We start from the raw sequence: 27,397 nt of genomic DNA on the forward strand, positions 1-27,397 counted from the left end.
CTGTCTCTCCCTGCAGGGTGCCGGGCTGCGGTTCTGATTCTGTCTCTCCCTGCAGGGTGACGGGCTGTGGTTCTGGTTCTGATTCTGTCTCTCCCTGCAGGGTGACGGGCTGCGGTTCTGGTTCTGGTTCTGTCTCTCCCTGCAGGGTGACGGGCTGCGGTTCTGGTTCTGATTCTGTCTCTCCCTGCAGGGTGACGGGCTGCGGTTCTGGTTCTGATTCTGTCTCTCCCTGCAGGGTGACGGGCTGCGGTTCTGGTTCTGTCTCTCCCTGCAGGGTGACGGGCTGCGGTTCTGGTTCTGATTCTGTCTCTCCCTGCAGGGTGACGGGCTGCGGTTCTGGTTCTGGTTCTGTCTCTCCCTGCAGGGTGCCGGGCTGCAGTTCTGGTTCTGATTCTATCTCTCCCTGCAGGGTGACGGGCTGCGGTTCTGGTTCTGATTCTGTCTCTCCCTGCAGGGTGACGGGCTGCGGTTCTGGTTCTGGTTCTGTCTCTCCCTGCAGGGTGACGGGCTGCGGTTCTGGTTCTGATTCTGTCTCTCCCTGCAGGGTGACGGGCTGCGGTTCTGGTTCTGGTTCTGTCTCTCCCTGCAGGGTGACGGGCTGCGGTTCTGGTTCTGGTTCTGTCTCTCCCTGCAGGGTGACGGGCTGCGGTTCTGGTTCTGATTCTGTCTCTCCCTGCAGGGTGACGGGCTGCGGTTCTGGTTCTGATTCTGTCTCTCCCTGCAGGGTGATGGGCTGCGGTTCTGGTTCTGATTCTGTCTCTCCCTGCAGGGTGACGGGCTGCGGTTCTGGTTCTGATTCTGTCTCTCCCTGCAGGGTGACGGGCTGCGGTTCTGGTTCTGGTTCTGGCTCTCCCTGCAGGGTGATGGGCTGCGGTTCTGGTTCTGATTCTGGCTCTCCCTGCAGGGTGACGGGCTGCGGTTCTGGTTCTGGTTCTGTCTCTCCCTGCAGGGTGACGGGCTGCGGTTCTGGTTCTGATTCTGTCTCTCTCTGCAGGGTGATGGGCTGTGGTTCTGGTTCTGATTCTGTCTCTCTGCAGGGTGACGGGCTGCGGTTCTGGTTCTGGTTCTGTCTCTCCCTGCAGGGTGACGGGCTGCGGTTCTGGTTCTGATTCTGTCTCTCCCTGCAGGGTGACGGGCTGCGGTTCTGGTTCTGATTCTGTCTCTCCCTACAGGGTGACGGGCTGCGGTTCTGGTTCTGATTCTGTCTCTCCCTGCAGGGTGACGGGCTGCGGTTCTGGTTCTGATTCTGTCTCTCCCTGCAGGGTGACGGGCTGCGGTTCTGGTTCTGGTTCTGTCTCTCCCTGCAGGGTGCCGGGCTGCGGTTCTGGTTCTGATTCTGTCTCTCGCTGCAGGGTGACGGGCTGCGGTTCTGGTTCTGGTTCTGTCTCTCCCTGCAGGGTGACGGGCTGCGGTTCTGGTTTTGATTCTGTCTCTCTGCAGGGTGACGGGCTGCGGTTCTGGTTCTGGTTCTGTCTCTCCCTGCAGGGTGACGGGCTGCGGTTCTGGTTCTGATTCTGTCTCTCCCTGCAGGGTGACGGGCTGCGGTTCTGGTTCTGATTCTGTCTCTCCCTGCAGGGTGACGGGCTGCGGTTCTGGTTTTGATTCTGTCTCTCTGCAGGGTGACGGGCTGCGGTTCTGGTTCTGGTTCTGTCTCTCCCTGCAGGGTGACGGGCTGCGGTTCTGGTTCTGATTCTGTCTCTCCCTGCAGGGTGACGGGCTGCGGTTCTGGTTCTGATTCTGTCTCTCCCTGCAGGGTGACGGGCTGCGGTTCTGGTTCTGATTCTGTCTCTCCCTGCAGGGTGACGGGCTGCGGTTCTGGTTCTGGTTCTGTCTCTCCCTGCAGGGTGATGGGCTGCGGTTCTGGTTCTGATTCTGTCTCTCCCTGCAGGGTGACGGGCTGCGGTTCTGGTTCTGATTCTGTCTCTCCCTGCAGGGTGACGGGCTGCGGTTCTGGTTCTGATTCTGGCTCCCCCTGCAGGGTGACGGGCTGCGGTTCTGGTTCTGTCTCTCTCTGCAGGGTGACGGGCTGCGGTTCTGGTTCTGATTCTGTCTCTCCCTGCAGGGTGACGGGCTGCAGTTCTGGTTCTGTCTCTCTCTGCAGGGTGACGGGCTGCGGTTCTGGTTCTGATTCTGTCTCTCCCTGCAGGGTGACGGGCTGCGGTTCTGGTTCTGTCTCTCCCTGCAGGGTGACGGGCTGCGGTTCTGGTTCTGGTTCTGTCTCTCCCTGCAGGGTGACGGGCTGCAGTTCTGGTTCTGTCTCTCTCTGCAGGGTGACGAGCTGCGGTTCTGGTTCTGATTCTGTCTCTCCCTGCAGGGTGACGGGCTGCGGTTCTGGTTCTGATTCTGTCTCTCCCTGCAGGGTGACGGGCTGCGGTTCTGGTTCTGATTCTGTCTCTCCCTGCAGGGTGACGGGCTGCGGTTCTGGTTCTGATTCTGCCTCTCCTTGCAGGGTGACAGGCTGTGGTTCTGGTTCTGATTCTGTCTCTCCCTGCAGGGTGACGGGCTGCGGTTCTGGTTCTGATTCTGGCTCTCCCTGCAGGGTGACGGGCTGCGGTTCTGGTTCTGATTCTGTCTCTCCCTGCAGGGTGACGGGCTGCGGTTCTGGTTCTGATTCTGTCTCTCCCTGCAGGGTGACGGGCTGCGGTTCTGGTTCTGATTCTGTCTCTCCCTGCAGGGTGACGGGCTGCGGTTCTGGTTCTGTCTCTCCCTGCAGGGTGACGGGCTGCGGTTCTGGTTCTGGTTCTGTCTCTCTCTGCAGGGTGACGGGCTGTGGTTCTGGTTCTGGTTCTGTCTCTCCCTGCAGGGTGACGGGCTGCGGTTCTGGTTCTGTCTCTCCCTGCAGGGTGACGGGCTGCGGTGTTCTGGTTCTGTCTCTCCCTGCAGGGTGACAGGCTGCGGTTCTGGTTCTGGTTCTGTCTCTCCCTGCAGGGTGACAGGCTGCGGTTCTGGTTCTGGTTCTGTCTCTCCCTGCAGGGTGACGGGCTGCGTTTCTGGTTCTGGTTCTGTCTCTCCCTGCAGGGTGACAGGCTGCGGTTCTGGTTCTGATTCTGTCTCTCCCTGCAGGGTGACAGGCTGCGGTTCTGGTTCTGTCTCTCCCTGCAGGGTGACAGGCTGCGGTTCTGGTTCTGATTCTGTCTCTCCCTGCAGGGTGACAGGCTGCGGTTCTGGTTCTGATTCTGTCTCTCCCTGCAGAGTGACAGGCTGCGGTTCTGGTTCTGATTCTGTCTCTCCCTGCAGGGTGACAGGCTGCGGTTCTGGTTCTGATTCTGTCTCTCCCTGCAGGGTGACAGGCTGCGGTTCTGGTTCTGATTCTGTCTCTCCCTGCAGGGTGACGGGCTGCGGTTCTGGTTCTGATTCTGTCTCTCCCTGCAGGGTGACGGGCTGCGGTTCTGGTTCTGTCTCTCCCTGCAGGGTGACGGGCTGCGGTTCTGGTTCTGGTTCTGTCTCTCCTTGCAGGGTGACGGGCTGTGGTTCTGGTTCTGATTCTGTCTCTCTCTGCAGGGTGACGGGCTGTGGTTCTGGTTCTGATTCTGTCTCTCCCTGCAGGGTGCCGGGCTGCGGTTCTGGTTCTGATTCTGTCTCTCCCTGCAGGGTGACGGGCTGCGGTTCTGGTTCTGGTTCTGTCTCTCCCTGCAGGGTGACGGGCTGCGGTTCTGGTTCTGATTCTGGCTCTCTCTGCAGGGTGACGGGCTGCGGTTCTGGTTCTGGTTCTGTCTCTCCCTGCAGGGTGACGGGCTGCGGTTCTGGTTCTGATTCTGGCTCTCTCTGCAGGGTGATGGGCTGCGGTTCTGGTTCTGGTTCTGTCTCTCCCTGCAGGGTGACGGGCTGCGGTTCTGGTTCTGTCTCTCTGCAGGGTGCCGGGCTGCGGTTCTGGTTCTGGTTCTGTCTCTCCCTGCAGGGTGCCGGGCTGCGGTTCTGGTTCTGCTCTCCCTGCAGGGTGACGGGCTGCGGTTCTGGTTCTGATTCTGGCTCTCTCTGCAGGGTGATGGGCTGCGGTTCTGGTTCTGGTTCTGTCTCTCCCTGCAGGGTGCCGGGCTGCGGTTCTGATTCTGTCTCTCCCTGCAGGGTGACGGGCTGCGGTTCTGGTTCTGTCTCTCTGCAGGGTGCCGGGCTGCGGTTCTGGTTCTGGTTCTGTCTCTCCCTGCAGGGTGCCGGGCTGCGGTTCTGGTTCTGTCTCTCCCTGCAGGGTGACGGGCTGCGGTTCTGGTTCTGATTCTGTCTCTCCCTGCAGGGTGATGGGCTGCGGTTCTGGTTCTGATTCTGTCTCTCCCTGCAGGGTGACGGGCTGCGGTTCTGGTTCTGTCTCTCTCTGCAGGGTGATGGGCTGCGGTTCTGGTTCTGATTCTGTCTCTGGTTCTGATTCTGTCTCTCCCTGCAGGGTGACGGGCTGCGGTTCTGGTTCTGTTTCTGTCTCTCCCTGCAGGGTGATGGGCTGCGGTTCTGGTTCTGTCTCTCCCTGCAGGGTGACGGGCTGCGGTTTTGGTTCTGTCTCTCCCTGCAGGGTGACGGGCTGCGGTTCTGGTTCTGGTTCTGTCTCTCTCTGCAGGGTGACGGGCTGCGGTTCTGGTTCTGGTTCTGTCTCTCTCTGCAGGGTGACGGGCTGCGGTTCTGATTCTGTCTCTCTCTGCAGGGTGACGGGCTGCGGTTCTGGTTCTGGTTCTGTCTCTCCCTGCAGGGTGACGGGCTGCGGTTCTGGTTCTGTCTCTCCTGCAGGGTGACAGGCTGCGGTTCTGGTTCTGGTTCTGTCTCTCCCTGCAGGGTGACAGGCTGCGGTTCTGGTTCTGGTTCTGTCTCTCCCTGCAGGGTGACGGGCTGTGGTTCTGGTTCTGATTCTGGCTCTCTCTGCAGGGTGACGGGCTGCGGTTCTGGTTCTGATTCTGTCTCTCCCTGCAGGGTGCCGGGCTGCGGTTCTGGTTCTGGTTCTGGTTCTGTTCTCCCTGCAGGGTGATGGGCTGCGGTTCTGATTCTGTCTCTCCCTGCAGGGTGACGGGCTGCGGTTCTGGTTCTGATTCTGGCTCTCTCTGCAGGGTGACGGGCTGCGGTTCTGGTTCTGGTTCTGTCTCTCCCTGCAGGGTGACGGGCTGCGGTTCTGGTTCTGATTCTGTCTCTCCCTGCAGGGTGACGGGCTGCGGTTCTGGTTCTGGTTCTGTCTCTCCCTGCAGGGTGACGGGCTGCGGTTCTGGTTCTGGTTCTGGTTCTGTCTCTCTCTGCAGGGTGACGGGCTGCGGTTCTGGTTCTGGTTCTGTCTCTCCCTGCAGGGTGACGGGCTGCGGTTTTGGTTCTGTCTCTCCCTGCAGGGTGACGGGCTGCGGTTCTGGTTCTGGTTCTGTCTCTCTCTGCAGGGTGACGGGCTGCGGTTCTGGTTCTGGTTCTGTCTCTCTCTGCAGGGTGACGGGCTGCGGTTCTGGTTCTGGTTCTGTCTCTCTCTGCAGGGTGACGGGCTGCGGTTCTGGATCTGTCTCTCCCTGCAGGGTGACGGGCTGCGGTTCTGGTTCTGTCTCTCCCTGCAGGGTGACAGGCTGCGGTTCTGGTTCTGGTTCTGTCTCTCCCTGCAGGGTGACGGGCTGCGGTTCTGGTTCTGTCTCTCCCTGCAGGGTGACGGGCTGTGGTTCTGGTTCTGATTCTGGCTCTCTCTGCAGGGTGACGGGCTGCGGTTCTGGTTCTGATTCTGTCTCTCCCTGCAGGGTGCCGGGCTGCGGTTCTGGTTCTGGTTCTGTTCTCCCTGCAGGGTGATGGGCTGCGGTTCTGATTCTGTCTCTCTGCAGGGTGACGGGCTGCGGTTCTGGTTCTGATTCTGGCTCTCTCTGCAGGGTGACGGGCTGCGGTTCTGGTTCTGGTTCTGTCTCTCCCTGCAGGGTGACGGGCTGCGGTTCTGGTTCTGATTCTGTCTCTCCCTGCAGGGTGACGGGCTGCGGTTCTGGTTCTGGTTCTGTCTCTCCCTGCAGGGTGACGGGCTGCGGTTCTGGTTCTGATTCTGTCTCTCCCTGCAGGGTGACGGGCTGCGGTTCTGGTTCTGGTTCTGTCTCTCCCTGCAGGGTGACGGGCTGCGGTTCTGGTTCTGATTCTGTCTCTCCCTGCAGGGTGACGGGCTGCGGTTCTGGTTCTGTCTCTCCCTGCAGGGTGCCGGGCTGCGGTTCTGGTTCTGATTCTGGCTCTCCCTGCATGGTGCCGGGCTGCGGTTCTGGTTCTGATTCTGTCTCTCCCTGCAGGGTGACGGGCTGCGGTTCTGTCTCTCCCTGCAGGGTGCGGTTCTGGTTCTGGTTCTGTCTCTCCATGCAGGGTGCCGGCTGCGGTTCTGTTCTGATTCTGTCTCTCCCTGCAGGGTGACGGGCTGCGGTTCTGGTTCTGTCTCTCCCTGCAGGGTGACGGGCTGCGGTTCTGGTTCTGATTCTGTCTCTCCCTGCAGGGTGACGGGCTGCGGTTCTGGTTCTGTCTCTCCCTGCAGGGTGACGGGCTGCGGTTCTGGTTCTGTCTCTCCCTGCAGGGTGACGGGCTGCGGTTCTGGTTCTGTCTCTCCCTGCAGGGTGACGGGCTGCGGTTCTGGTTCTGATTCTGTCTCTCCCTGCAGGGTGACGGGCTGCGGTTCTGGTTCTGATTCTGTCTCTCCCTGCAGGGTGACGGCTGCGGTTCTGGTTCTGTCTCTCCCTGCAGGGTGACAGGCTGCGGTTCTGGTTCTGGTTCTGTCTCTCCCTGCAGGGTGACGGGCTGCGGTCTGGTTCTGTCTCTCCCTGCAGGGTGACAGGCTGCGGTTCTGGTTCTGATTCTGTCTCTCCCTGCAGGGTGACGGGCTGCGGTTCTGGTTCTGATTCTGTCTCTCCCTGCAGGGTGACGGGCTGTGGTTCTGGTTCTGATTCTGTCTCTCCTGCAGGGTGACGGGCTGTGGTTCTGGTTCTGATTCTGTCTCTCCCTGCAGGTGACGGGCTGCGGTTCTGGTTCTGATTCTGTCTCTCCCTGCAGGGTGACGTGCTGCGGTTCTGGTTCTGATTCTGTCTCTCCCTGCAGGGTGACGGGCTGCAGTTAGAATATGAAATGACTCTGACCAATGGGAAATCCTTCTGGACTCGACACTTCTCTGCTGATGAGTTTGGTCAGTATCACCTCCTCTACTCTCCCCCACTCCCTCCCTCCTCTCTCCTCCACTCCTCCTCTCCCCCCACTCCTCCTCTCCCACCCACTCCTCCTCTACTCTCCCCGCCACTCCCTGCCTCCTCTCTCCTCCACTCCTCCTCTCCCGCCCACTCCTTTTCTCCCCCCCACTCCTCCTCTACTCTCCCCCCCACTCCCTCCCTCCTCTCTCCTCCACTCCTCCTCTCCCCCCCACTCCTCCTCTCCCACCCACTCCTCCTCTACTCTCCCCGCCACTCCCTCCCTCCTCTCTCCTCCACTCCTCCTCTCCCCCCCACTCCTCCTCTCCCACCCACTCCTCCTCTACTCTCCCCGCCACTCCCTCCCTCCTCTCTCCTCCACTCCTCCTCTCCCCCCCACTCCTCCTCTCCCACCCACTCCTCCTCTACTCTCCCCCCCACTCCCTCCCTCCTCTCTCCTCCACTCCTCCTCTCCCCCCCACTCCTCCTCTCCCACCCACTCCTCCTCTACTCTCCCCGCCACTCCCTCCCTCCTCTCTCCTCCACTCCTCCTCTCCCCCCCACTCCTCCTCTCCCACCCACTCCTCCTCTACTCTCCCCGCCACTCCCTCCCTCCTCTCTCCTCCACTCCTCCTCTCCCCCCCACTCCTCCTCTCCACCCACTCCTCCTCTACTCTCCCCCCACTCCCTCCCTCCTCTCTCCTCCACTCCTCCTCTCCCCCCCACTACTCCTCTCCCACCCACTCCTCCTCTACTCTCCCCGCCACTCCCTCCCTCCTCTCTCCTCCACTCCTCCTCTCCCCCCACTCCTCCTCTCCCACCCACTCCTCCTCTACTCTCCCCCCCACTCCCTCCCTCCTCTCTCCTCCACTCCTCCTCTCCCCCCCACTCCTCCTCTCCCACCCACTCCTCCTCTACTCTCCCCGCCACTCCCTCCCTCCTCTCTCCTCCACTCCTCCTCTCCCGCCCACTCCTCCTCTCCCACCCACTCCTCCTCTACTCTCCCCCCACTCCCTCCCTCCTCTCTCCTCCACTCCTCCTCTCCCCCCCACTCCTCCTCTCCCACCCACTCCTCCTCTACTCTCCCCGCCACTCCCTCCCTCCTCTCTCCTCCACTCCTCCTCTCCCCCCCACTCCTCCTCTCCCAACCCACTCCTCCTCTCCCCCGATCTCCTCCTCTCCCCGCCACTCCCTCCCTCCTCTCTCCTCCACTCCTCCTCTCCCCCCCCACTCCTCCTCTCCCACCCACTCCTCCTCTACTCTCCCCCCCACTCCCTCCCTCCTCTCTCCTCCACTCCTCCTCTCCCCCCACTCCTCCTCTCCCACCACTCCTCCTCTACTCTCCCCCCCACTCCCTCCCTCCTCTCTCCTCCACTCCTCCTCTCCCCCCCACTCCTCCTCTCCCACCCACTCCTCCTCTACTCTCCCCGCCACTCCCTCCCTCCTCTCTCCTCCACTCCTCCTCTCCCGCCCACTCCTCCTCTCCCACCCACTCCTCCTCTACTCTCCCCCCCACTCCCTCCCTCCTCTCTCCTCCACTCCTCCTCTCCCCCCCACTCCTCCTCTCCACCCACTCCTCCTCTACTCTCCCCGCCACTCCCTCCCTCCTCTCTCCTCCACTCCTCCTCTCCCCCCCACTCCTCCTCTCCCACCCACTCCTCCTCTCCCCCGATCTCCTCCTCTCCCCCCCACTCCCTCCCTCCTCTCTCCTCCACTCCTCCTCTCCCGCCCACTCCTTTTCTCCCCCCCACTCCTCCTCTCCCACCCACTCCTCCTCTCCCGCCCACTCCTCCTCTCCTCTCCCCGATCTCCTCCTCTCCCCCCCACTCCCTCCCTCCTCTCTCCTCCACTCCTCCTCTCCCCCCCACTCCTCCTCTCCCACCCACTCCTCCTCTACTCTCCCGCCACTCCCTCCCTCCTCTCCCCCCCACTCCTCCTCTCCCGCACTCCTCTTCTCCCACCCACTCCTCCTCTCCCGCCCACTCCTTTTCTCCCCCCCACTCCTCCTCTACTCTCCCCCCCACTCCCTCCCTCCTCTCTCCTCCACTCCTCCTCTCCCCCCCACTCCTCCTCTCCCACCCACTCCTCCTCTACTCTCCCCGCCACTCCCTCCCTCCTCTCTCCTCCATTCCTCCTCTCCCCCCCACTCCTCCTCTCCCACCCACTCCTCCTCTACTCTCCCCCCACTCCCTCCCTCCTTTCTCCTCCACTCCTCCTCTCCCCCCCACTCCTCCTCTCCCACCCACTCCTCCTCTACTCTCCCCGCCACTCCCTCCCTCCTCTCTCCTCCACTCCTCCTCTCCCGCCCACTCCTCCTCTCCCACCCACTCCTCCTCTACTCTCCCCCCACTCCTCCCTCCTCTCTCCTCCACTCCTCCTCTCCCCCCCCTCCTCCTCTCCCACCCACTCCTCCTCTACTCTCCCCGCCACTCCCTCCCTCCTCTCTCCTCCACTCCTCCTCTCCCCCCACTCCTCCTCTCCCACCCACTCCTCCTCTCCCCCGATCTCCTCCTCTCCCCCCCACTCCCTCCCTCCTCTCTCCTCCACTCCTCCTCTCCCGCCCACCTCCTTTTCTCCCCCCCACTCCTCCTCTCCCACCCACTCCTCCTCTCCCGCCCACTCCTCCTCTCCTCTCCCCCGATCTCCTCCTCTCCCCCCCACTCCCTCCCTCCTCTCTCCTCCACTCCTCCTCTCCCCCCCACTCCTCCTCTCCCACACACTCCTCCTCTACTCTCCCCGCCACTCCCTCCCTCCTCTCCCCCCCACTCCTCCTCTCCCGCACTCCTCTTCTCCCACCCACTCCTCCTCTCCCACCCACTCCTCTTCTCCCCCCCACTCCTCCTCTCCCACCCACTCCTCCTCTACTCTCCCCGCCACTCCCTCCCTCCTCTCTCCTCCACTCCTCCTCTCCCGCCCACTCCTCTTCTCCCCCCCACTCCTCCTCTCCCACCCACTCCTCCTCTCCCGCCCACTCCTCCTCTCCTCTCCCCCGATCTCCTCCTCTCCCCCCCACTCCTCCTCTCCCCCCACTCCCTCCCTCCTCTCTCCTCCACTCCTCCTCTCCCGCCCACTCCTCCTCTCCCACCCACTCCTCCTCTACTCTCCCCCCCACTCCCTCCCTCCTCTCTCCTCCACTCCTCCTCTCCCCCCACTCCTCCTCTCCCACCCACTCCTCCTCTACTCTCCCCGCCACTCCCTCCCTCCTCTCTCCTCCACTCCTCCTCTCCCCCCACTCCTCCTCTCCCACCCACTCCTCTTCTCCCCGATCTCCTCCTCTCCCCCCCACTCCCTCCCTCCTCTCTCCTCCACTCCTCCTCTCCCGCCCACTCCTTTTCTCCCCCCACTCCTCCTCTCCACCCACTCCTCCTCTCCCGCCCACTCCTCCTCTCCTCTCCCCCGATCTCCTCCTCTCCCCCCACTCCCTCCCTCCTCTCTCCTCCACTCCTCCTCTCCCCCCCACTCCTCCTCTCCCACCCACTCCTCCTCTACTCTCCCCGCCACTCCCTCCCTCCTCTCCCCCCCACTCCTCCTCTCCCGCACTCCTCTTCTCCCACCCACTCCTCCTCTCCACCCACTCCTCTTCTCCCCCCCACTCCTCCTCTCCCACCCACTCCTCCTCTACTCTCCCCGCCACTCCCTCCCTCCTCTCTCCTCCACTCCTCCTCTCCCGCCCACTCCTCTTCTCCCCCCCACTCCTCCTCTCCCACCCACTCCTCCTCTCCCGCCCACTCCTCCTCTCCTCTCCCCCGATCTCCTCCTCTCCCCCCCACTCCTCCTCTCCCCCCCACTCCTCCTCTCCTCTCTCCTCCACTCCTCCTCTCCTGCCCACTCCTCCTCTCCTGCCCACTCCTCCTCTCCCGCCCACTCCTCCTCTCCCCCGCACTCCTCCTCTCCCCCCCACTCCTCCTCTCCTCTCCCCCCCACTCCTCCTCTCCTCTCTCCTCCACTCCTCCTCTCCCGCCCACTCCTCCTCTCCCCCCACTCCTCCTCTCCCCCCCCACTCCTCCTCTCCTCTCCCGCCCACTCCTCCTCTCCTCTCCTACCCACTCCTCCTCTCCTCTCCCCCCCACTCCTCCCTCCTCTCCCCCCACTCCTCCTCTCCCGCCCACTCCTCCTCTCCTCTCCCGCCCACTCCTCCTCTCCCCCCCACTCCTCCTCTCCCCTCCCGCCCACTCCTCCTCTCCTCTCCCGCCCCCACTCCTCCTCTCCTCCCCCCCCAGGCCTCCTCTCCTCTCCCCCCACTCCTCCTCTCCTCTCCCCCCCCACTCCTCCTCTCCCCCCACTCCTCCTCTCCTCTCCCCCCCACTCCTCCTCTCCTCTCCCACCCACTCCTCCTCTCCTCTCCCCCCACTCCTCCTCTCCTCTCCCCCCACTCCTCCTCTCCTCTCCCCCCCAACTCCTCTCCTCTCTCCCCCACTCATCCTCTCCCCCCACTCGTCTCCTCTCCCCCCCACTCATCCTTTCCCCCCCCCACTTCTCCTCTCCAGCCCCCCCACTCCTCCTCTCCTCTCCTGCCCACTCCTCCTCTCCTCTCCCGCCCACTCCTCAACTCCTCTCCCCCCCACTCCTCCTCTCCTCTAACCCCCACTCCTCCTCTCCTCTCCTCCCACTCCTCCTCTCCCCACCACTCCTCCTCTCCTCTCCCTCCACTCCTCCTCTCCTCTCCCCCCACTCCTCCTCTACTCTCCCCCCCCACTCCTCCTCTCCCCCCCACTCCTCCTCTCCCCCCCACTCCTCCTCTCGTCTCCCGCCCACTCCTCCTCTCCTCTCCCCCCACTCCTGTGTCACTGCATTTCACCTTGTCCCGCCTGTCTGTCGCTGCATTTCACCTTCTCCCACCTGTGTGTCGCTGCATTTCACCTTGTCCCGCCTGTGTGTCGCTGCATTTCACCTTGTCCCGCCTGTGTGATGCTGCATTTCACCTTGTCCCGCCTGTGTGTCGCTGCATTTCACTTTGTCCCGCCTGTATGTTGCTGCATTTCACCTTGTCCCGCCTGTGTGTCGCTGCATTTCACCTTGTCCCGCCTGTGTGTCGCTGCATTTCACCTTGTCCCGCCTGTGTGTCGCTGCATTTCACCATGTCCCGCCTGTGTGTCGCTGCATTTCACCTTGTCCCACCTGTGTGTCGCTGCATTTCACCTTGTCCCGCCTGTGTGTCGCTGCATTTCACCTTGTCCCGCCTGTGTGTCGCTGCATTTCACCTTGTCCCGCCTGTCTGTTGCTGCATTTCACCTTGTCCCGCCTGTCTGTCGCTGCATTTCACCTTGTCCCGCCTATATGACGCTGCATTTCACCTTGTCCCACCTGTGTGTGGCTGCATTTCACCTTGTCCCACCTGTGTGTCGCTGCATTTCACCTTGTCCCGCCTGTGTGTCGCTGCATTTCACCTTGTCCCGTCTGTGTGTCGCTGCATTTCACCTCGTCCCGCCTGTGTGTCGCTGCATTTCACCTTCTCCCACCTGTGTGTCGCTGCATTTCACCGTGTCCCGCCTGTGTGACGCTGCATTTCACCTTGTCCTGCCTGTGTGTCGCTGCATTTCACCTTGTCCCACCTGTGTCGCTGCATTTCACCTTGTCCCACCTGTGTCGCTGCATTTCACCTTGTCTCACCTGTGTCGCTGCATTTCACCTTGTCCCACCTGTGTCGCTGCATTTCACCTTGTCCCGCCTGTGTGTCGCTGCATTTCACCTTGTCCCGCCTGTGTCGCTGCATTTTACCTTGTCCCGCCTGTGTGTCGCTGCATTTCACCTTGTCCCGCCTGTGTGTCGCTGCATTTAACCTTGTCCCGCCTGTGTGTCGCTGCATTTAACCTTGTCCCGCCTGTGTGTCGCTGCATTTCACCTTGTCCCGCCTGTGTGTCGCTGCATTTCACCTTGTCCCGCCTGTGTGTCACTGCATTTCACCTTGTCCCGCCTGTGTGTCGCTGCATTTCACCTTGTCCCGCCTGTGACGCTGCATTTCACCTTGTCCCGCCTGTGTGACGCTGCATTTCACCTTGTCCCGCCTGTGTGACGCTGCATTACACCTTGTCCCGCCTGTGTCGCTGCATTTCACCTTGTCCCACCTGTGTCGCTGCATTTCACCTTGTCTCACCTGTGTCGCTGCATTTCACCTTGTCCCGCCTGTGTGTCGCTGCATTTCACCTTGTCCCGCCTGTGTGTCGCTGCATTTCACCTTGTCCCGCCTGTGTGTCGCTGCATTTCACCTTGTCCCGCCTGTATGTCGCTGCATTTTACCTTGTCCCGCCTGTATGTCGCTGCATTTTACCTTGTCCCGCCTGTGTGTCGCTGCATTTCACCTTGTCCCGCCTGTGTGTCGCTGCATTTCACCTTGTCCCGCCTGTGTGATGCTGCATTTCACCTTGTCCCGCCTGTGTCGCTGCATTTCACCTTGTCCCGCCTGTGTCTGGCTGTATTTCACCTTGTCCCGCCTGTGTGTCGCTGCATTTCACCTTGTCCCGCCTGTGTGTCGCTGCATTTCACCTTGTCCCGCCTGTGTGTCGCTGCATTTCACCTTGTCCCGCCTGTGTGATGCTGCATTTCACCTTGTCCCGCCTGTGTCGCTGCATTTCACCTTGTCCCGCCTGTGTCTGGCTGTATTTCACCTTGTCCCGCCTGTGTGTCGCTGCATTTCACCTTGTCCCGCCTGTGTGTCGCTGCATTTCACCTTGTCCCGCCTGTGTGTCGCTGCATTTCACCTTGTCCCGCCTGTGTCTGGCTGTATTTCACCTTGTCCCGCCTGTGTCGCTGCATTTCACCTTGTCCCGCCTGTGTCGCTGCATTTCACCTTGTCCCGCCTGTGTCGCTGCATTTCATCTTGTCCCATCTGTGTGTCGCTGCATTTCACCTTGTCCCGCCTGTGTGTGGCTGCATTTCACCTTGTACCTCCTGTGTGTGGCTGCATTTCACCTTGTACCTCCTGTGTGTGGCTGCATTTCACCTTGTCCCGTCTGTGTGTCGCTGCATTTCACCTTGTACCGCCTGTCTGTGGCTGCATTTCACCTTGTCCCGCCTGTGTGTCGCTGCATTTTACCTTGTCCCGCCTGTGTGTCGCTGCATTTCACCTTGTACCGCCTGTGTGTGGCTGCATTTCACCTTGTACCGCCTGTGTGTGCCTGCATTTCACCTTGTACCGCCTGTGTGTGCCTGCATTTTACCTTGTCCCGCCTGTGTGTCGCTGCATTTCACCTTGTACCTCCTGTGTGTGGCTGCATTTCACCTTGTACCTCCTGTGTGTGGCTGCATTTCACCTTGTACCGCCTGTGTGTGCCTGCATTTCACCTTGTCCCGCCTGTGTGTCGCTGCATTTTACCTTGTCCCGCCTGTGTGTGGCTGCATTTCACCTTGTCCCGCCTGTGTGTCGCTGCATTTTACCTTGTCCCGCCTGTGTGTCGCTGCATTTCACCTTGTACCGCCTGTGTGTGGCTGCATTTCACCTTGTACCGCCTGTGTGTTGCTGCATTTCACCTTGTACCGCCTGTGTGACGCTGCATTTCACCTTGTCCCGTCTGTGTGTCACTGCATTTCACCTTGTACCGCCTGTGTGTGGCTGCATTTCACCTTGTCCCGCCTGTGTGTCGCTGCATTTTACCTTGTCCCACCTGTGTGTCGCTGCATTTCACCTTGTACCGCCTGTGTGTGGCTGCATTTCACCTTGTACCGCCTGTGTGTGCCTGTATTTCACCTTGTCCCGCCTGTGTGTCGCTGCATTTTACCTTGTCCCGCCTGTGTGTCGCTGCATTTCACCTTGTACCGCCTGTGTGTGGCTGTATTTCACCTTGTACCGCCTGTGTGTGCCTGCATTTCACCTTGTACCGCCTGTGTGTGCCTGCATTTCACCTTGTACCGCCTGTGTGTTGCTGCATTTCACCTTGTACCCGCCTGTGTGACGCTGCATTTCACCTTGTCCCGTCTGTGTGTCACTGCATTTCACCTTGTACCGCCTGTGTGTGGCTGCATTTCACCTTGTCCCGCCTGTGTGTCGCTGCATTTTACCTTGTCCCGCCTGTGTGTCGCTGCATTTCACCTTGTACCGCCTGTGTGTGGCTGCATTTCACCTTGTACCGCCTGTGTGTGCCTGCATTTCACCTTGTACCGCCTGTGTGTGCCTGCATTTCACCTTACCGCCTGTGTGTCGCTGCATTTCACCTTGTCCCGTCTGTGTGTCGCTGCATTTCACCTTGTACCGCCTGTGTGTGGCTGCATTTCACCTTGTCCTGCCTGTGTGTCGCTGCATTTTACCTTGTCCCGCCTGTGTGTGGCTGCATTTCACCTTGTCCCGCCTGTGTCGCTGAATTTCACCTTGTCCCGCCTGTGTGTGGCTGCATTTCACCTTGTCCCGCCTGTGTGTCGCTGCATTTCACCTTGTACCGCCTGTGTGTCGCTGCATTTCACCTTGTCCTGCCTGTGTGTGGCTGCATTTCACCTTGTCCTGCCTGTGTGTCGCTGCATTTTACCTTGTCCCGCCTGTGTGTCGCTGCATTTCACCTTGTCCCGCCTGTGTCTGGCTGTATTTCACCTTGTCCCGCCTGTGTCTGGCTGTATTTCACCTTGTCCCGCCTGTGTCGCTGCATTTCACCTTGTCCCGCCTGTGTGTCGCTGCATTTCACCTTGTCCCACCTGTGTCGCTGCATTTCACCTTGTCCTGCCTGTGTGTCGCTGCATTTCACCTTGTCCTGCCTGTGTGTCGCTGCATTTTACCTTGTACCGCCTGTGTGTCGCTGCATTTCACCTTGTACCGCCTGTGTGTGGCTGCATTTCACCTTGTACCGCCTGTGTGTGCCTGCATTTCACCTTGTACCGCCTGTGTGTGCCTGCATTTCACCTTGTCCCGCCTGTGTGTGGCTGCATTTCACCTTGTACCGCCTGTGTGTGGCTGCATTTCACCGTGTCCCGCCTGTGTGACGCTGCATTTCACCTTGTCCCGCCTGTGTGTGCCTGCATTTCACCTTGTCCCGCCTGTGTGTCGCTGCATTTCACCTTGTCCCGCCTGTGTGACGCTGCATTTCACCTTGTCCCGCCTGTGTGTCGCTGCATTTCACCTTGTCCCGCCTGTGTGTCGCTGCATTTCACCTTGTCCTGCCTGTGTGTCGCTGCATTTCACCTTGTCCCGCCTGTGTCGCTGCATTTCACCTTGTCCCGCCTGTGTGTCGCTGCATTTCACCTTGTCCTGCCTGTGTGTCGCTGCATTTCACCTTGTCCCGCCTGTGTCGCTGCATTTCACCTTGTCCCACCTGTGTCGCTGCATTTCACCTTGTACCGCCTGTGTGTGGCTGCATTTCACCTTGTCCCGCCTGTGTGTCGCTGCATTTTACCTTGTCCCGCCTGTGTGTCGCTGCATTTCACCTTGTACCGCCTGTGTGTGGCTGCATTTCACCTTGTACCGCCTGTGTGTGCCTGCATTTCACCTTGTACCGCCTGTGTGTGCCTGCATTTCACCTTGTACCGCCTGTGTGTCGCTGCATTTCACCTTGTCCCGTCTGTGTGTCGCTGCATTTCACCTTGTACCGCCTGTGTGTGGCTGCATTTCACCTTGTCCTGCCTGTGTGTCGCTGCATTTTACCTTGTCCCGCCTGTGTGTGGCTGCATTTCACCTTGTCCCGCCTGTGTCGCTGAATTTCACCTTGTCCCGCCTGTGTGTGGCTGCATTTCACCTTGTCCCGCCTGTGTGTCGCTGCATTTCACCTTGTACCGCCTGTGTGTCGCTGCATTTCACCTTGTCCTGCCTGTGTGTGGCTGCATTTCACCTTGTCCTGCCTGTGTGTCGCTGCATTTTACCTTGTCCCGCCTGTGTGTCGCTGCATTTCACCTTGTCCCGCCTGTGTCTGGCTGTATTTCACCTTGTCCCGCCTGTGTCTGGCTGTATTTCACCTTGTCCCGCCTGTGTCGCTGCATTTCACCTTGTCCCGCCTGTGTGTCGCTGCATTTCACCTTGTCCCACCTGTGTCGCTGCATTTCACCTTGTCCTGCCTGTGTGTCGCTGCATTTCACCTTGTCCTGCCTGTGTGTCGCTGCATTTTACCTTGTACCGCCTGTGTGTCGCTGCATTTCACCTTGTACCGCCTGTGTGTGGCTGCATTTCACCTTGTACCGCCTGTGTGTGCCTGCATTTCACCTTGTACCGCCTGTGTGTGCCTGCATTTCACCTTGTCCCGCCTGTGTGTGGCTGCATTTCACCTTGTACCGCCTGTGTGTGGCTGCATTTCACCGTGTCCCGCCTGTGTGACGCTGCATTTCACCTTGTCCCGCCTGTGTGTGCCTGCATTTCACCTTGTCCCGCCTGTGTGACGCTGCATTTCACCTTGTCCCGCCTGTGTGTCGCTGCATTTCACCTTGTCCCGCCTGTGTGTCGCTGCATTTCACCTTGTCCTGCCTGTGTGTCGCTGCATTTCACCTTGTCCCGCCTGTGTCGCTGCATTTCACCTTGTCCCGCCTGTGTGTCGCTGCATTTCACCTTGTCCTGCCTGTGTGTCGCTGCATTTCACCTTGTCCCGCCTGTGTCGCTGCATTTCACCTTGTCCCACCTGTGTCGCTGCATTTCACCTTGTCCCGCCTGTGCGACGCTGCATTTCACCTTGTCCCGCCTGTGTCGCTGAATTTCACCTTGTCCCGCCTGTGTCGCTGCATTTCACCTTGTCCCGTCTGTGTCGCTGCATTTCACCTTGTCCTGCCTGTGTGACGCTGCATTTCACCTTGTCCCGCCTGTGTCGCTGCATTTCACCTTGTCCCGCCTGTGTCGCTGCATTTCACCTTGTCCCGCCTGTGTCGTTGCATTTCACCTTGTCCCGTCTGTGTGTCGTTGCATTTCACCTTGTCCCGCCTGTGTGTCGCTGCATTTCACCTTGTACCTCCTGTGTGTGGCTGCATTTCACCTTGTCCCGCCTGTGTGTCGCTGCATTTCACCTTGTCCTGTCTGTGTGTCGCTGCATTTCACCTTGTCCCGCCTGTGTGTCGCTGCATTTCACCTTGTCCCGCCTGTGTGTTGCTGCATTTCACCTTGTCCCGCCTGTGTGCTAGCCCATGGATGTATATGTTATAGCGTGTTGGACTCGGGCTGTGCCAGCCCATGTATGTACATGTTATAGCGTGTTGGATCGGGCTGTGTCAGCCCATGGATGTACATGTTATAGCGTGTTGGACTCTGGCTGTGCCAGCCCATGGATGTATATGTTATAGCGTGTTGGACTCGGGCAGTGCCAGCCCATGGATGTACATTTTTATAGCGTGTTGGACTCTGGCTGTGCCAGCCCATGTATGTACATGTTATAGCGTGTTGGATCGGGCTGTGCCAGCCCATGTATGTACATGTTATAGCGTGTTGTACTCAGGCTGTGCCAGCCCATGGATGTACATGTTATAGCGGGTTGGACTCGGGCTGTGCCAGCCCATGGATGTATATGTTATAGCGTGTTGGGCTCGGGCTGTGCCAGCCCATGTATGTACATGTTATAGCGTGTTGGATCGGGCTGTGCCAGCCCATGTATGTACATGTTATAGCGTGTTGGACTCGGGCTGTGCCACCCCATGGATGTACATGTTATAGCGTGTTGGACTCGGGCTGTGCCAGCCCATGTATGTACATGTTATAGCGTGTTGGATCGGGCTGTGCCAGCCCATGTATGTACATGTTATAGCGTGTTGGGCTCGGGCTGTGCCAGCCCATGTATGTACATGTTATAGCGTGTTGGACTCGGGCTGTGCCAGCCCATGTATGTACATGTTATAGCATGTTGGATCGGGCTGTGCCAGCCCATGTATGTACATGTTATAGCGTGTTGGATCGGGCTGTGCCAGCCCATATATGTACATGTTATAGCGTGTTGGACTCGGGCTGTGCCAGCCCATGTATGTACATGTTATAGCGTGTTGGATCGGGCTGTGCCAGCCCATGTATGTACATGTTATAGCGTGTTGGATCGGGCTGTGCCAGCCCATGTATGTACATGTTATAGCGTGTTGGGCTCAGGCTGTGCCAGCCCATGTATGTACATGTTATAGCGTGTTGGACTCGGGCTGTGCCAGCCCATGTATGTACATGTTATAGCATGTTGGATCGGGCTGTGCCAGCCCATGTATGTACATGTTATAGCATGTTGGGCTCGGGCTGTGCCAGCCCATGTATGTACATGTTATAGCGTGTTGGGCTCGGGCTGTGCCAGCCCATGTATGTACATGTTATAGCGTGTTGGGCTCGGGCTGTGCCAGCCCATGTATGTACATGTTATAGCGTGTTGGGCTCGGGCTGTGCCAGCCCATGTATGTACATGTTATAGCGTGTTGGACTCGGGCTGTTCACACTTCTCATGGTTTGTATGTTTTCTCCCCGTGTTCTGCAGGGATTCTGGAGACGGATATCACCTTCCTTCTGATCTTCATCCTCATCCTGATCCTGTCCTCTTACTTCGGGTGTGAGTATAGTGTGTGTGCGTGCACCGCGTGTGTGTGTGTGTGTGTGCATGCACCGCGCGTGTGTGGGTGCACTACGTGTGTGTGTTCATGCACCTTGTGTGTGTGTGTGTGGGTGCACTATGTGTGTGTGTGTGTGTGCACTACGTGTGTACTCTATGGGTGCACTGCATGTGTATGTGCACATGCACTACACGTGTGTGCACTGCGCATTTGTGTATATGTGTGCGCAGTTTTCTCCAATAGGTCCTAGAAGTGAAGCTAGAACCCCTCTCCCTGGCCCCTCTTCCTTAACCCCTCCCTGCCTGACCAAGCAATATATTACATGTGTGTTTTGAATTAATCCGTTCTGTACTCTAAAGAAAAAATGCAACAAGGATTTTCTCAAACAACTCTGAATGACATTTTTAATGTATTATAATGTACCAAGAATTTTTTGTTTCTACAGTAACTATTTACAAAGTCACATCCCTTTCCTCTTCTGAAACAGGCTCTGGCACACCCCTTTTTGTGCCCCGCCCTCTCTCTAGCAGTGCACCAATTGTATCTGGTGACTGCCCGGTCACATGATCTTCCCCACAGAACTTTGCATCTTTGGTCCTCTCCTACTGCACTGACAGCCATTTAGTGAACCCCGAGCTGAATCTTCACCGATCGATCCGTTCTCCTGTGCTAATTACTTATCATTGTGTGGATGGTATTGATGCACATATTACAGGGGGGGGGGGGGACACAAAATAAAATAAATGGCAGCTTGACTGCTGCTTTAAGTCAATGCGTTCCTCCCTTACAAGTCCAGGGATCTCCATCTGTTGTGGTTGTCTACTCGTTCACACAGATAGGAGCAAACACAGGTTCGATATATTGAGTAATTTATTGATCCGCGACACGTGATCAGCATGGCAAGTCAGTCAGACTCTGCCAGGGGACAGACACAAGCAGGCTTATATAAACTGTGCACATTCATAGTGTAACATTGATTACTGGGCAGATAATAATGACTATTCCCTATTCTAAATCTATCATCTTACAGGTCACTAAAAACGAGTTAAAACTGCTTCCTAACAGCGCTGTACAGGAAGCAGGCACGTTTTATCACTAACATTTCGTGTGTTAAGCTAAAGGCACGGTCGAAAAAATCTACTGTAAGCAAAACTCATTCCTGCCATAAACACATTCTTTCAAAAGAAAATGGATACTGAGACAAGACAGGACAGACAAAATGCAATCAGAATACTGCGGATAATTATAGTATATAACACAGATATTGGGGCGCCACCAGGTAGAAGCGTGGGATTATGCCTGGAACAATAATACGTATAAAGAAACACAGCTGTTATTAATAGTCTTATAGAATTCTCAGTCCTTTTTTTTCTTCGTATACTTGTGTAAATGGATCATTTATTGCTGCTACCAATTTGCAATGTGACACATTTATCCAAGATGTGAGTTAAGCAACTGTTACTGCAGTATGGGATGTTAATGTGAGTTAGCGGATAAGATAAACTTACAGGGAAGAATGGTCTCAGAATTGTCCTCGACCAAGAACTGACGGGAGAGCGCGTCCGCTTTCAGATTCCTGGAACCAGGTATAAGGGAATTAATGTAAGTAAAGCGTGGGAAATAAAAAGGGACCAGCGTGCCTGACAGGCTCCCATGATCCGTTTAAATAGTGATTGGATTCTCTGTGCCCTCCAACAGATGCCTCCATTCTTCTAGTGCGAGCTTAATGGCCAACAATTCTCTGTTACCAACATCGTCATTTTGCTGTGCTGAAGAATTTTTTTTTTAGAAAAAAAGCACATGGGTGAAGATTGGCTTGAGGTGACCTTCTCCACGACAGAATGACTCCGGCTCCGATGTCGGATGCATCTACCTGTAACGTGAACGGGAGTTTGGGGTTAGGATGGATCAGGACCGGTGCTGAGACGAAGGTTTTTTTTTCCCCAAAAAGTCGACGGCCTGAATCGCAGCGGGTGGCCAAGACGCAACGTCTGCTCCTTGCTTGGTTAGAGCGGTAATGGGAGTGACAATGGATGAAAAGTTCTGACTAAATCTACGATAATAATTGGCAAATCCCAGGAATCTTTGAATAGCCTTGAAATAAGTGGGGAGTGGCCAATCTATGACAGCTTTCAGTTTGGAGGGTTCAAGTGAGGCCCCTGAGTCGGAAATGATGAATCCCGGAATGTTGTAGAGGTTTGATGAAAATGGCATGGAGGTGGTTCTCGCAGAGGCATAGTAGTACCTGCTTGATGTGTTCCGGAAGAGACTTAGAGAAAATCAAGATGTCATCGAGGTATACAATGAGAAAGTTGTTGAGAAGATCTCTGAATGTTTTGTTTACGAAATACTGGAAGACGGCAGGGGCATTGCACAGACCGAACGGCATTACTAGGTACTCATAGTGGCCATCTCTCGTATTGAAGGCCATTTTCCACTCGTCGCCCTGACGAATCCTTACTAGATTATAAGCGCCGCATAGGTCCAATTTGGTAAAGATGGTAGATCCTTGAGGGCAGTCAAAAAGTTTGGACATCAGTGGTAATGGGTATCGGTTTTTGATAGTTATCTTGTTCAACCCTTGATAATCGATGCAAGGACGAAGAGTACCGTCCTTCTTCTTCACAAACCCCGCTCCGGCTGGCGAAGAGGATTTCCTGATAAACCCCTTCTTAAGGTTCTCCTGTATGTAGTCGGACATGGCCTTGGTCTCAGGGAGAGAGAGGGGGTAGGATTTTCCTCTGGGAAGAACGGAGCAAGTCAACGGGTCTATAGGGCAGTCGAAAGACAGATGGGGAGGTAGCACCTCCGCTCTGGCTTTGTCAAAGACATCCCGTAAGTCAGAACAAGTGTCCGGTAATGTACTCTGCTCCTCTCCAGGAGCCTTTAAATTGCAGATCTGTGAAAGAGGACCCGCGCATGTCGTGGAGCACTGATTGTTCCATGAGATAGGCTTCTGATCGGGCTAATCAATGTGAGGGTTGCAGCGTTGAAGCCAAGGAAGGCCCATAATAATCTCAACGGATGGGGAGTGAAGGACATCAAGGGAAATCTCCCCCTTGTGGGCCTGCTCGATCAGGAGAGAGGGTTTGGCAGTCTGTAAGACGATGAAGGCTGGTTGCAGTGGACGTCCGTCAATAGCCTCTAGTCCAACAGGGGTTTTCTTTTTTCCAGCGGGATGTTGTTTCTCCTAGCAAACTCCTGATCAATGAGGTTGCCTCCAGACACGGAATCGAGGAAGGCTAATGCTGCGACCAGAAGGCCCGGGGCCTGGCGAGAAACAGGGACCAGTATTCTGCCCGGCAGGGGTTCCTTGGTAATAGAGGAATTAGAGTGTTCCCAATGAGTCTCCTCGGGACCTCAATGGGAGTCAGCGTTGCCTGACTTGAGAGGACAACGAACGGCCAAATGACCAGGATTACCGCAGTACAGGCAGAGACCGGATGACCGGCGACGTTGCTTTTCGGGGAGAGACAATTTGTTACCACCCAATTGCATAGGCTCTGGAACATCGGCGGCGGGAGGTTCAGGGGGGGAAGAGTGGAAAAGAGACGGCCTGGCGGATACCTGATGATGGCTTGAACATTCAGATCTCCTCTCCTGCAGAGGTTGGTCCACCCGAATGCAGACGGCAATAAGCTCTTCCAAATCTGCCGGGCGCCCCTCAGCAGCGAGTTCGTCCTTCAGAGGCTCCGGGTGTCCCTGCCAAGAGGCTGAAGAAAGAGCCTCACTGTTCCAACCCGTCTCAGAGGCGATGGTCCGGAATTCCAATGCGTATCTGGCGACCGGCGGTTTCCTTGAGATACAGCTGCAGCGGCCATTATTCAAACAAATCACGGCGCCGATTTCGTGTGCTCTGCTGTACTCCACGCAGCATGAACGTGGCCAATCGCCCCAAGCACCCGCGCTTATCGCCCCAAGCACCCGCGCTTATCGCCCCAAGCACCCGCGCTTATCGCCCCAAGCACCCGAGCTTATCGCCCCAAGCACCCGCGCTTATCGTCCCAAGCACCCGCGCTTATCGCCCCAAGCACCCGCGCTTATCGCCCCAAGCACCCGCGCTTATCGCCCCAAGCACCCGCGCTTATCGCCCCAAGCACCCGCGCTTATCGCCCCAAGCACCCGCGCTTATCGCCCCGGGGACCCGCGCTTATCGCGGATGCTTTGTTGAATTTCATGGATTCTGTGTCTTTGGGTGCAATGAATTGAATGAATTGCAATGTGTACAGTACTGTGTCACTGTGTTACTGTGTCACTGTCTCACTGTCTCACTGTGCTACTGTGTCACTGTGTCACTGTGTCACTGTGTTACTGTGTCACTGTGCTACTGTGTCACTGTCTCACTGTCTCACTGTGCTACTGTGTCACTGTGTTACTGTGTCACTGTGCTACTGTGTCACTGTCTCACTGTCTCACTGTGCTACTGTGTTACTGTGCTACTGTGTTACTGTGTCACTGTGTCACTGTGCTACTGTGTCACTGTGCTACTGTGTCACTGTGTCACTGTGCTACTGTGTTACTGTGTTACTGTGTTACTGTGTTACTGTGTTACTGTGTCACTGTCTCACTGTGCTACTGTGTTACTGTGCTACTGTGTTACTGTGTCACTGTGCTGCTGTGTCACTGTGCTACTGTGTCACTGTGTCACTGTCTCACTGTGCTACTGTGCTACTGTGTTACTGTGCTACTGTGTCACTGTGCTGCTGTGTCACTGTGCTACTGTGTCACTGTGTCACTGTGCTACTGTGTCACTGTGCTACTGTGTTACTGTGCTACTGTGTCACTGTGCTACTGTGTTACTGTGCTACTGTGTCACTGTGTTACTGTGTCACTGTCTCACTGTGCTACTGTGTCACTGTGTTACTGTGTCACTGTGTCACTGTGCTACTGTGCTACTGTGTCACTGTGCTACTGTGCTACTGTGTCACTGTGCTACTGTGTTACTGTGCTACTGTGTCACTGTGCTACTGTGTTACTGTGCTACTGTGTTACTGTGCTACTGTGTCACTGTCTCACTGTGCTACTGTGTTACTGTGTTACTGTGTCACTGTGCTACTGTGTTACTGTGTCACTGTGTTACTGTGTCACTGTGCTACTGTGTTACTGTGTTACTGTGTTACTGTGCTACTGTGTCACTGTGCTACTGTGTTACTGTGTCACTGTGTTACTGTGCTACTATGTCACTGTGTTACTGTGTCACTGTGCTACTGTGTCACTGTGCTACTGTCTCACTGTGCTACTGTGTTACTGTGTCACTGTGCTACTGTGCTACTGTGCTACTGTGTTACTGTGCTACTGTGTCACTGTGCTACTGTGTCACTGTGTCACTGTGTCACTGTGTTACTGTCTCACTGTGCTACTGTGTTACTGTGCTACTGTGTCACTGTGCTACTGTGTTACTGTGTCACTGTGTCACTGTGTCACTGTGTTACTGTCTCACTGTGCTACTGTGTCACTGTGCTACTGTGTTACTGTGTCGCTGTGCTACTGTGTCACTGTGTCACTGTGTTACTGTCTCACTGTGCTACTGTGTTAGGCCTGGGTCCCGCTGCGCTCGTTGGCGCGGGCGGCAATGTCGCGAGTTCCCCACCAGCAGGGGAATCCTCGCGAGCCGGTCCCGGTCCCCACTGGCGGCACAGCTGATCACACGCTGTGGCGCGTCAGCCGCTGGAGACACCAGAGAATGGTGTTTTCTAGCTTTGACGCGTGACATGTGTGGCTGTGAGCCAATGGGGAGGGGAGGCTTCGGGAGGAGGAGAGGCTTCGGGGAGCGGGGAGGAGTGTGGAGTGAAAGCAGGTGAGTGCCTGTCTGTGTGTGTGTCTGTGTGTGTGTCTGAGTGCGTGCGTGCGTGCCTGTATGTGTGTGCCCGAGTGCGTGAGTGCCTGCCTCTGTCTGTGTGTGTCTGTGTGTGTGTGTATGAGTGCGTGAGTGCCTGCCTGTGTGTGCGCGCGTGTGTGTATGAGTGCGTGAGTGCCTGCCTGTGTGTGTATGTGTGTGTGTGTATGAGTGCGTGAGTGCCTGCCTCTGTCTGTGTGTGTGTGTGTATGTGTGTGCCCGAGTGCGTGAGTGCCTGCCTCTGTCTGTGTGTGTGTGTGTGTGTGTGTGTGTATGAGTGCGTGAGTGCCTGCCTGTGTGTGCGCGCGTGTGTGTGTATGAGTGCGTGAGTGCCTGCCTGTGTGTGTGTGTGTGTGTGTGTGTGTGTGTATGTATGTATGAGTGCCTGCGTGTGTGTGTGTTTAATACTTACCGAAGCTCCAGCTCCAGCCCGAGTCCGTGGAGGGAGGGGGGGGAGAGTAGCGGGTCCCTCCGCTCAAGCCACGCCCCCCCTCCCTGTCAAACCGCCCACCACCCGCCCACCTCCCGCTCCGGCTCCCGCTCCCTACAGACCGCATATTGCGGTCTGTGTATCTCAGCGCACCGCCTGTCAGCAGTGCGGGTGCGCTGACTCTGGGAGCGGGGCCTTAGCCTTACTGTGTCACTGTGCTACTGTGTTACTGTGTCACTGTGTCACTGTGCCACTGTGCTACTGTGCTACTGTGTTACTGTGTTACTCTGCTACTGTGCTACTGTGTTACTGTGTCACTGTGCTACTGTGTCACTGTGTCACTGTGTCACTGTGCCACTGTGCTACTGTGCTACTGTGCTACTGTGTTACTGTGCTACTGTGTTACTGTGTTACTGTGCTACTGTGCTACTGTGTTACTGTGTTACTCTGCTACTGTGCTACTGTGTTACTGTGCTACTGTGCTACTGTGTTACTGTGTTACTCTGCTACTGTGCTACTGTGTTACTGTGCTACTGTGCTACTGTGTTACTGTGTTACTCTGCTACTGTGCTACTGTGTCACTGTGCCACTGTGCTACTGTGCTACTGTGCTACTGTGCTACTGTGTTACTGTGTTACTCTGCTACTGTGCTACTGTGTCACTGTGCTACTGTGTTACTGTGTTACTGTGTTACTCTGCTACTGTGCTACTGTGCTACTGTGTTACTGTGTTACTGTGTTACTCTGCTACTGTGCTACTGTGCTACTGTGTTACTGTGCTACTGTGTTACTGTGTTACTGTGTTACTCTGCTACTGTGCTACTGTGCTACTGTGTTACTGTGTTACTGTGTTACTGTGTTACTGTGTTACTGTGTTACTCTGCTACTGTGCTACTGTGCTACTGTGTTACTGTGTTACTGTGCTACTGTGTTACTGTGTTACTGTGTTACTCTGCTACTGTGCTACTGTGTCACTGTGCTACTGTGTTACTGTGTTACTGTGTTACTCTGCTACTGTGCTACTGTGCTACTGTGTTACTGTGTTACTGTGTTACTCTGCTACTGTGCTACTGTGCTACTGTGTTACTGTGCTACTGTGTTACTGTGTTACTGTGTTACTCTGCTACTGTGCTACTGTGCTACTGTGTTACTGTGTTACTGTGTTACTGTGTTACTGTGTTACTGTGTTACTCTGCTACTGTGCTACTGTGCTACTGTGTTACTGTGTTACTGTGCTACTGTGTTACTGTGTTACTGTGTTACTCTGCTACTGTGCTACTGTGCTACTGTGTTACTGTGCTACTGTGTTACTGTGTTACTCTGCTACTGTGCTACTGTGCTACTGTGTTACTGTGTTACTGTGTTACTGTGTTACTCTGCTACTGTGCTACTGTGCTACTGTGTTACTGTGCTACTGTGTTACTGTGTTACTGTGTTACTGTGCTACTGTGCTACTGTGTTACTGTGCTACTGTGTTACTGTGTTACTGTGTTACTCTGCTACTGTGCTACTGTGCTACTGTGTTACTGTGTTACTCTGCTACTGTGCTACTGTGTTACTGTGTTACTCTGCTACTGTGCTACTGTGTTACTGTGTTACTCTGCTACTGTGCTACTATGTTACTGTGTTACTCTGCTAC

The 27,397-nt window shown here is 56.9% G+C and overlaps 1 protein-coding gene across 1 annotated transcript in view; it reads left to right on the forward strand.

The window, feature by feature from the left end:
- The window catches only part of TMEM145 (transmembrane protein 145), a 222,693-nt gene that overhangs the window by 109,462 nt on the left and 85,834 nt on the right, over nucleotides 1–27,397 (forward strand). The window contains exons 6-7 of the mRNA XM_075584146.1: nucleotides 7,003–7,087; nucleotides 19,421–19,492. Of these exons, the coding sequence (XP_075440261.1) occupies nucleotides 7,003–7,087; nucleotides 19,421–19,492 (157 nt within the window). The remainder of the gene's footprint in view (nucleotides 1–7,002; nucleotides 7,088–19,420; nucleotides 19,493–27,397) is intronic.

This window comes from Ascaphus truei, unplaced genomic scaffold, assembly GCF_040206685.1.
Source record: "Ascaphus truei isolate aAscTru1 unplaced genomic scaffold, aAscTru1.hap1 HAP1_SCAFFOLD_458, whole genome shotgun sequence".
Taxonomy (NCBI): Eukaryota; Metazoa; Chordata; class Amphibia; order Anura; family Ascaphidae; genus Ascaphus; species Ascaphus truei.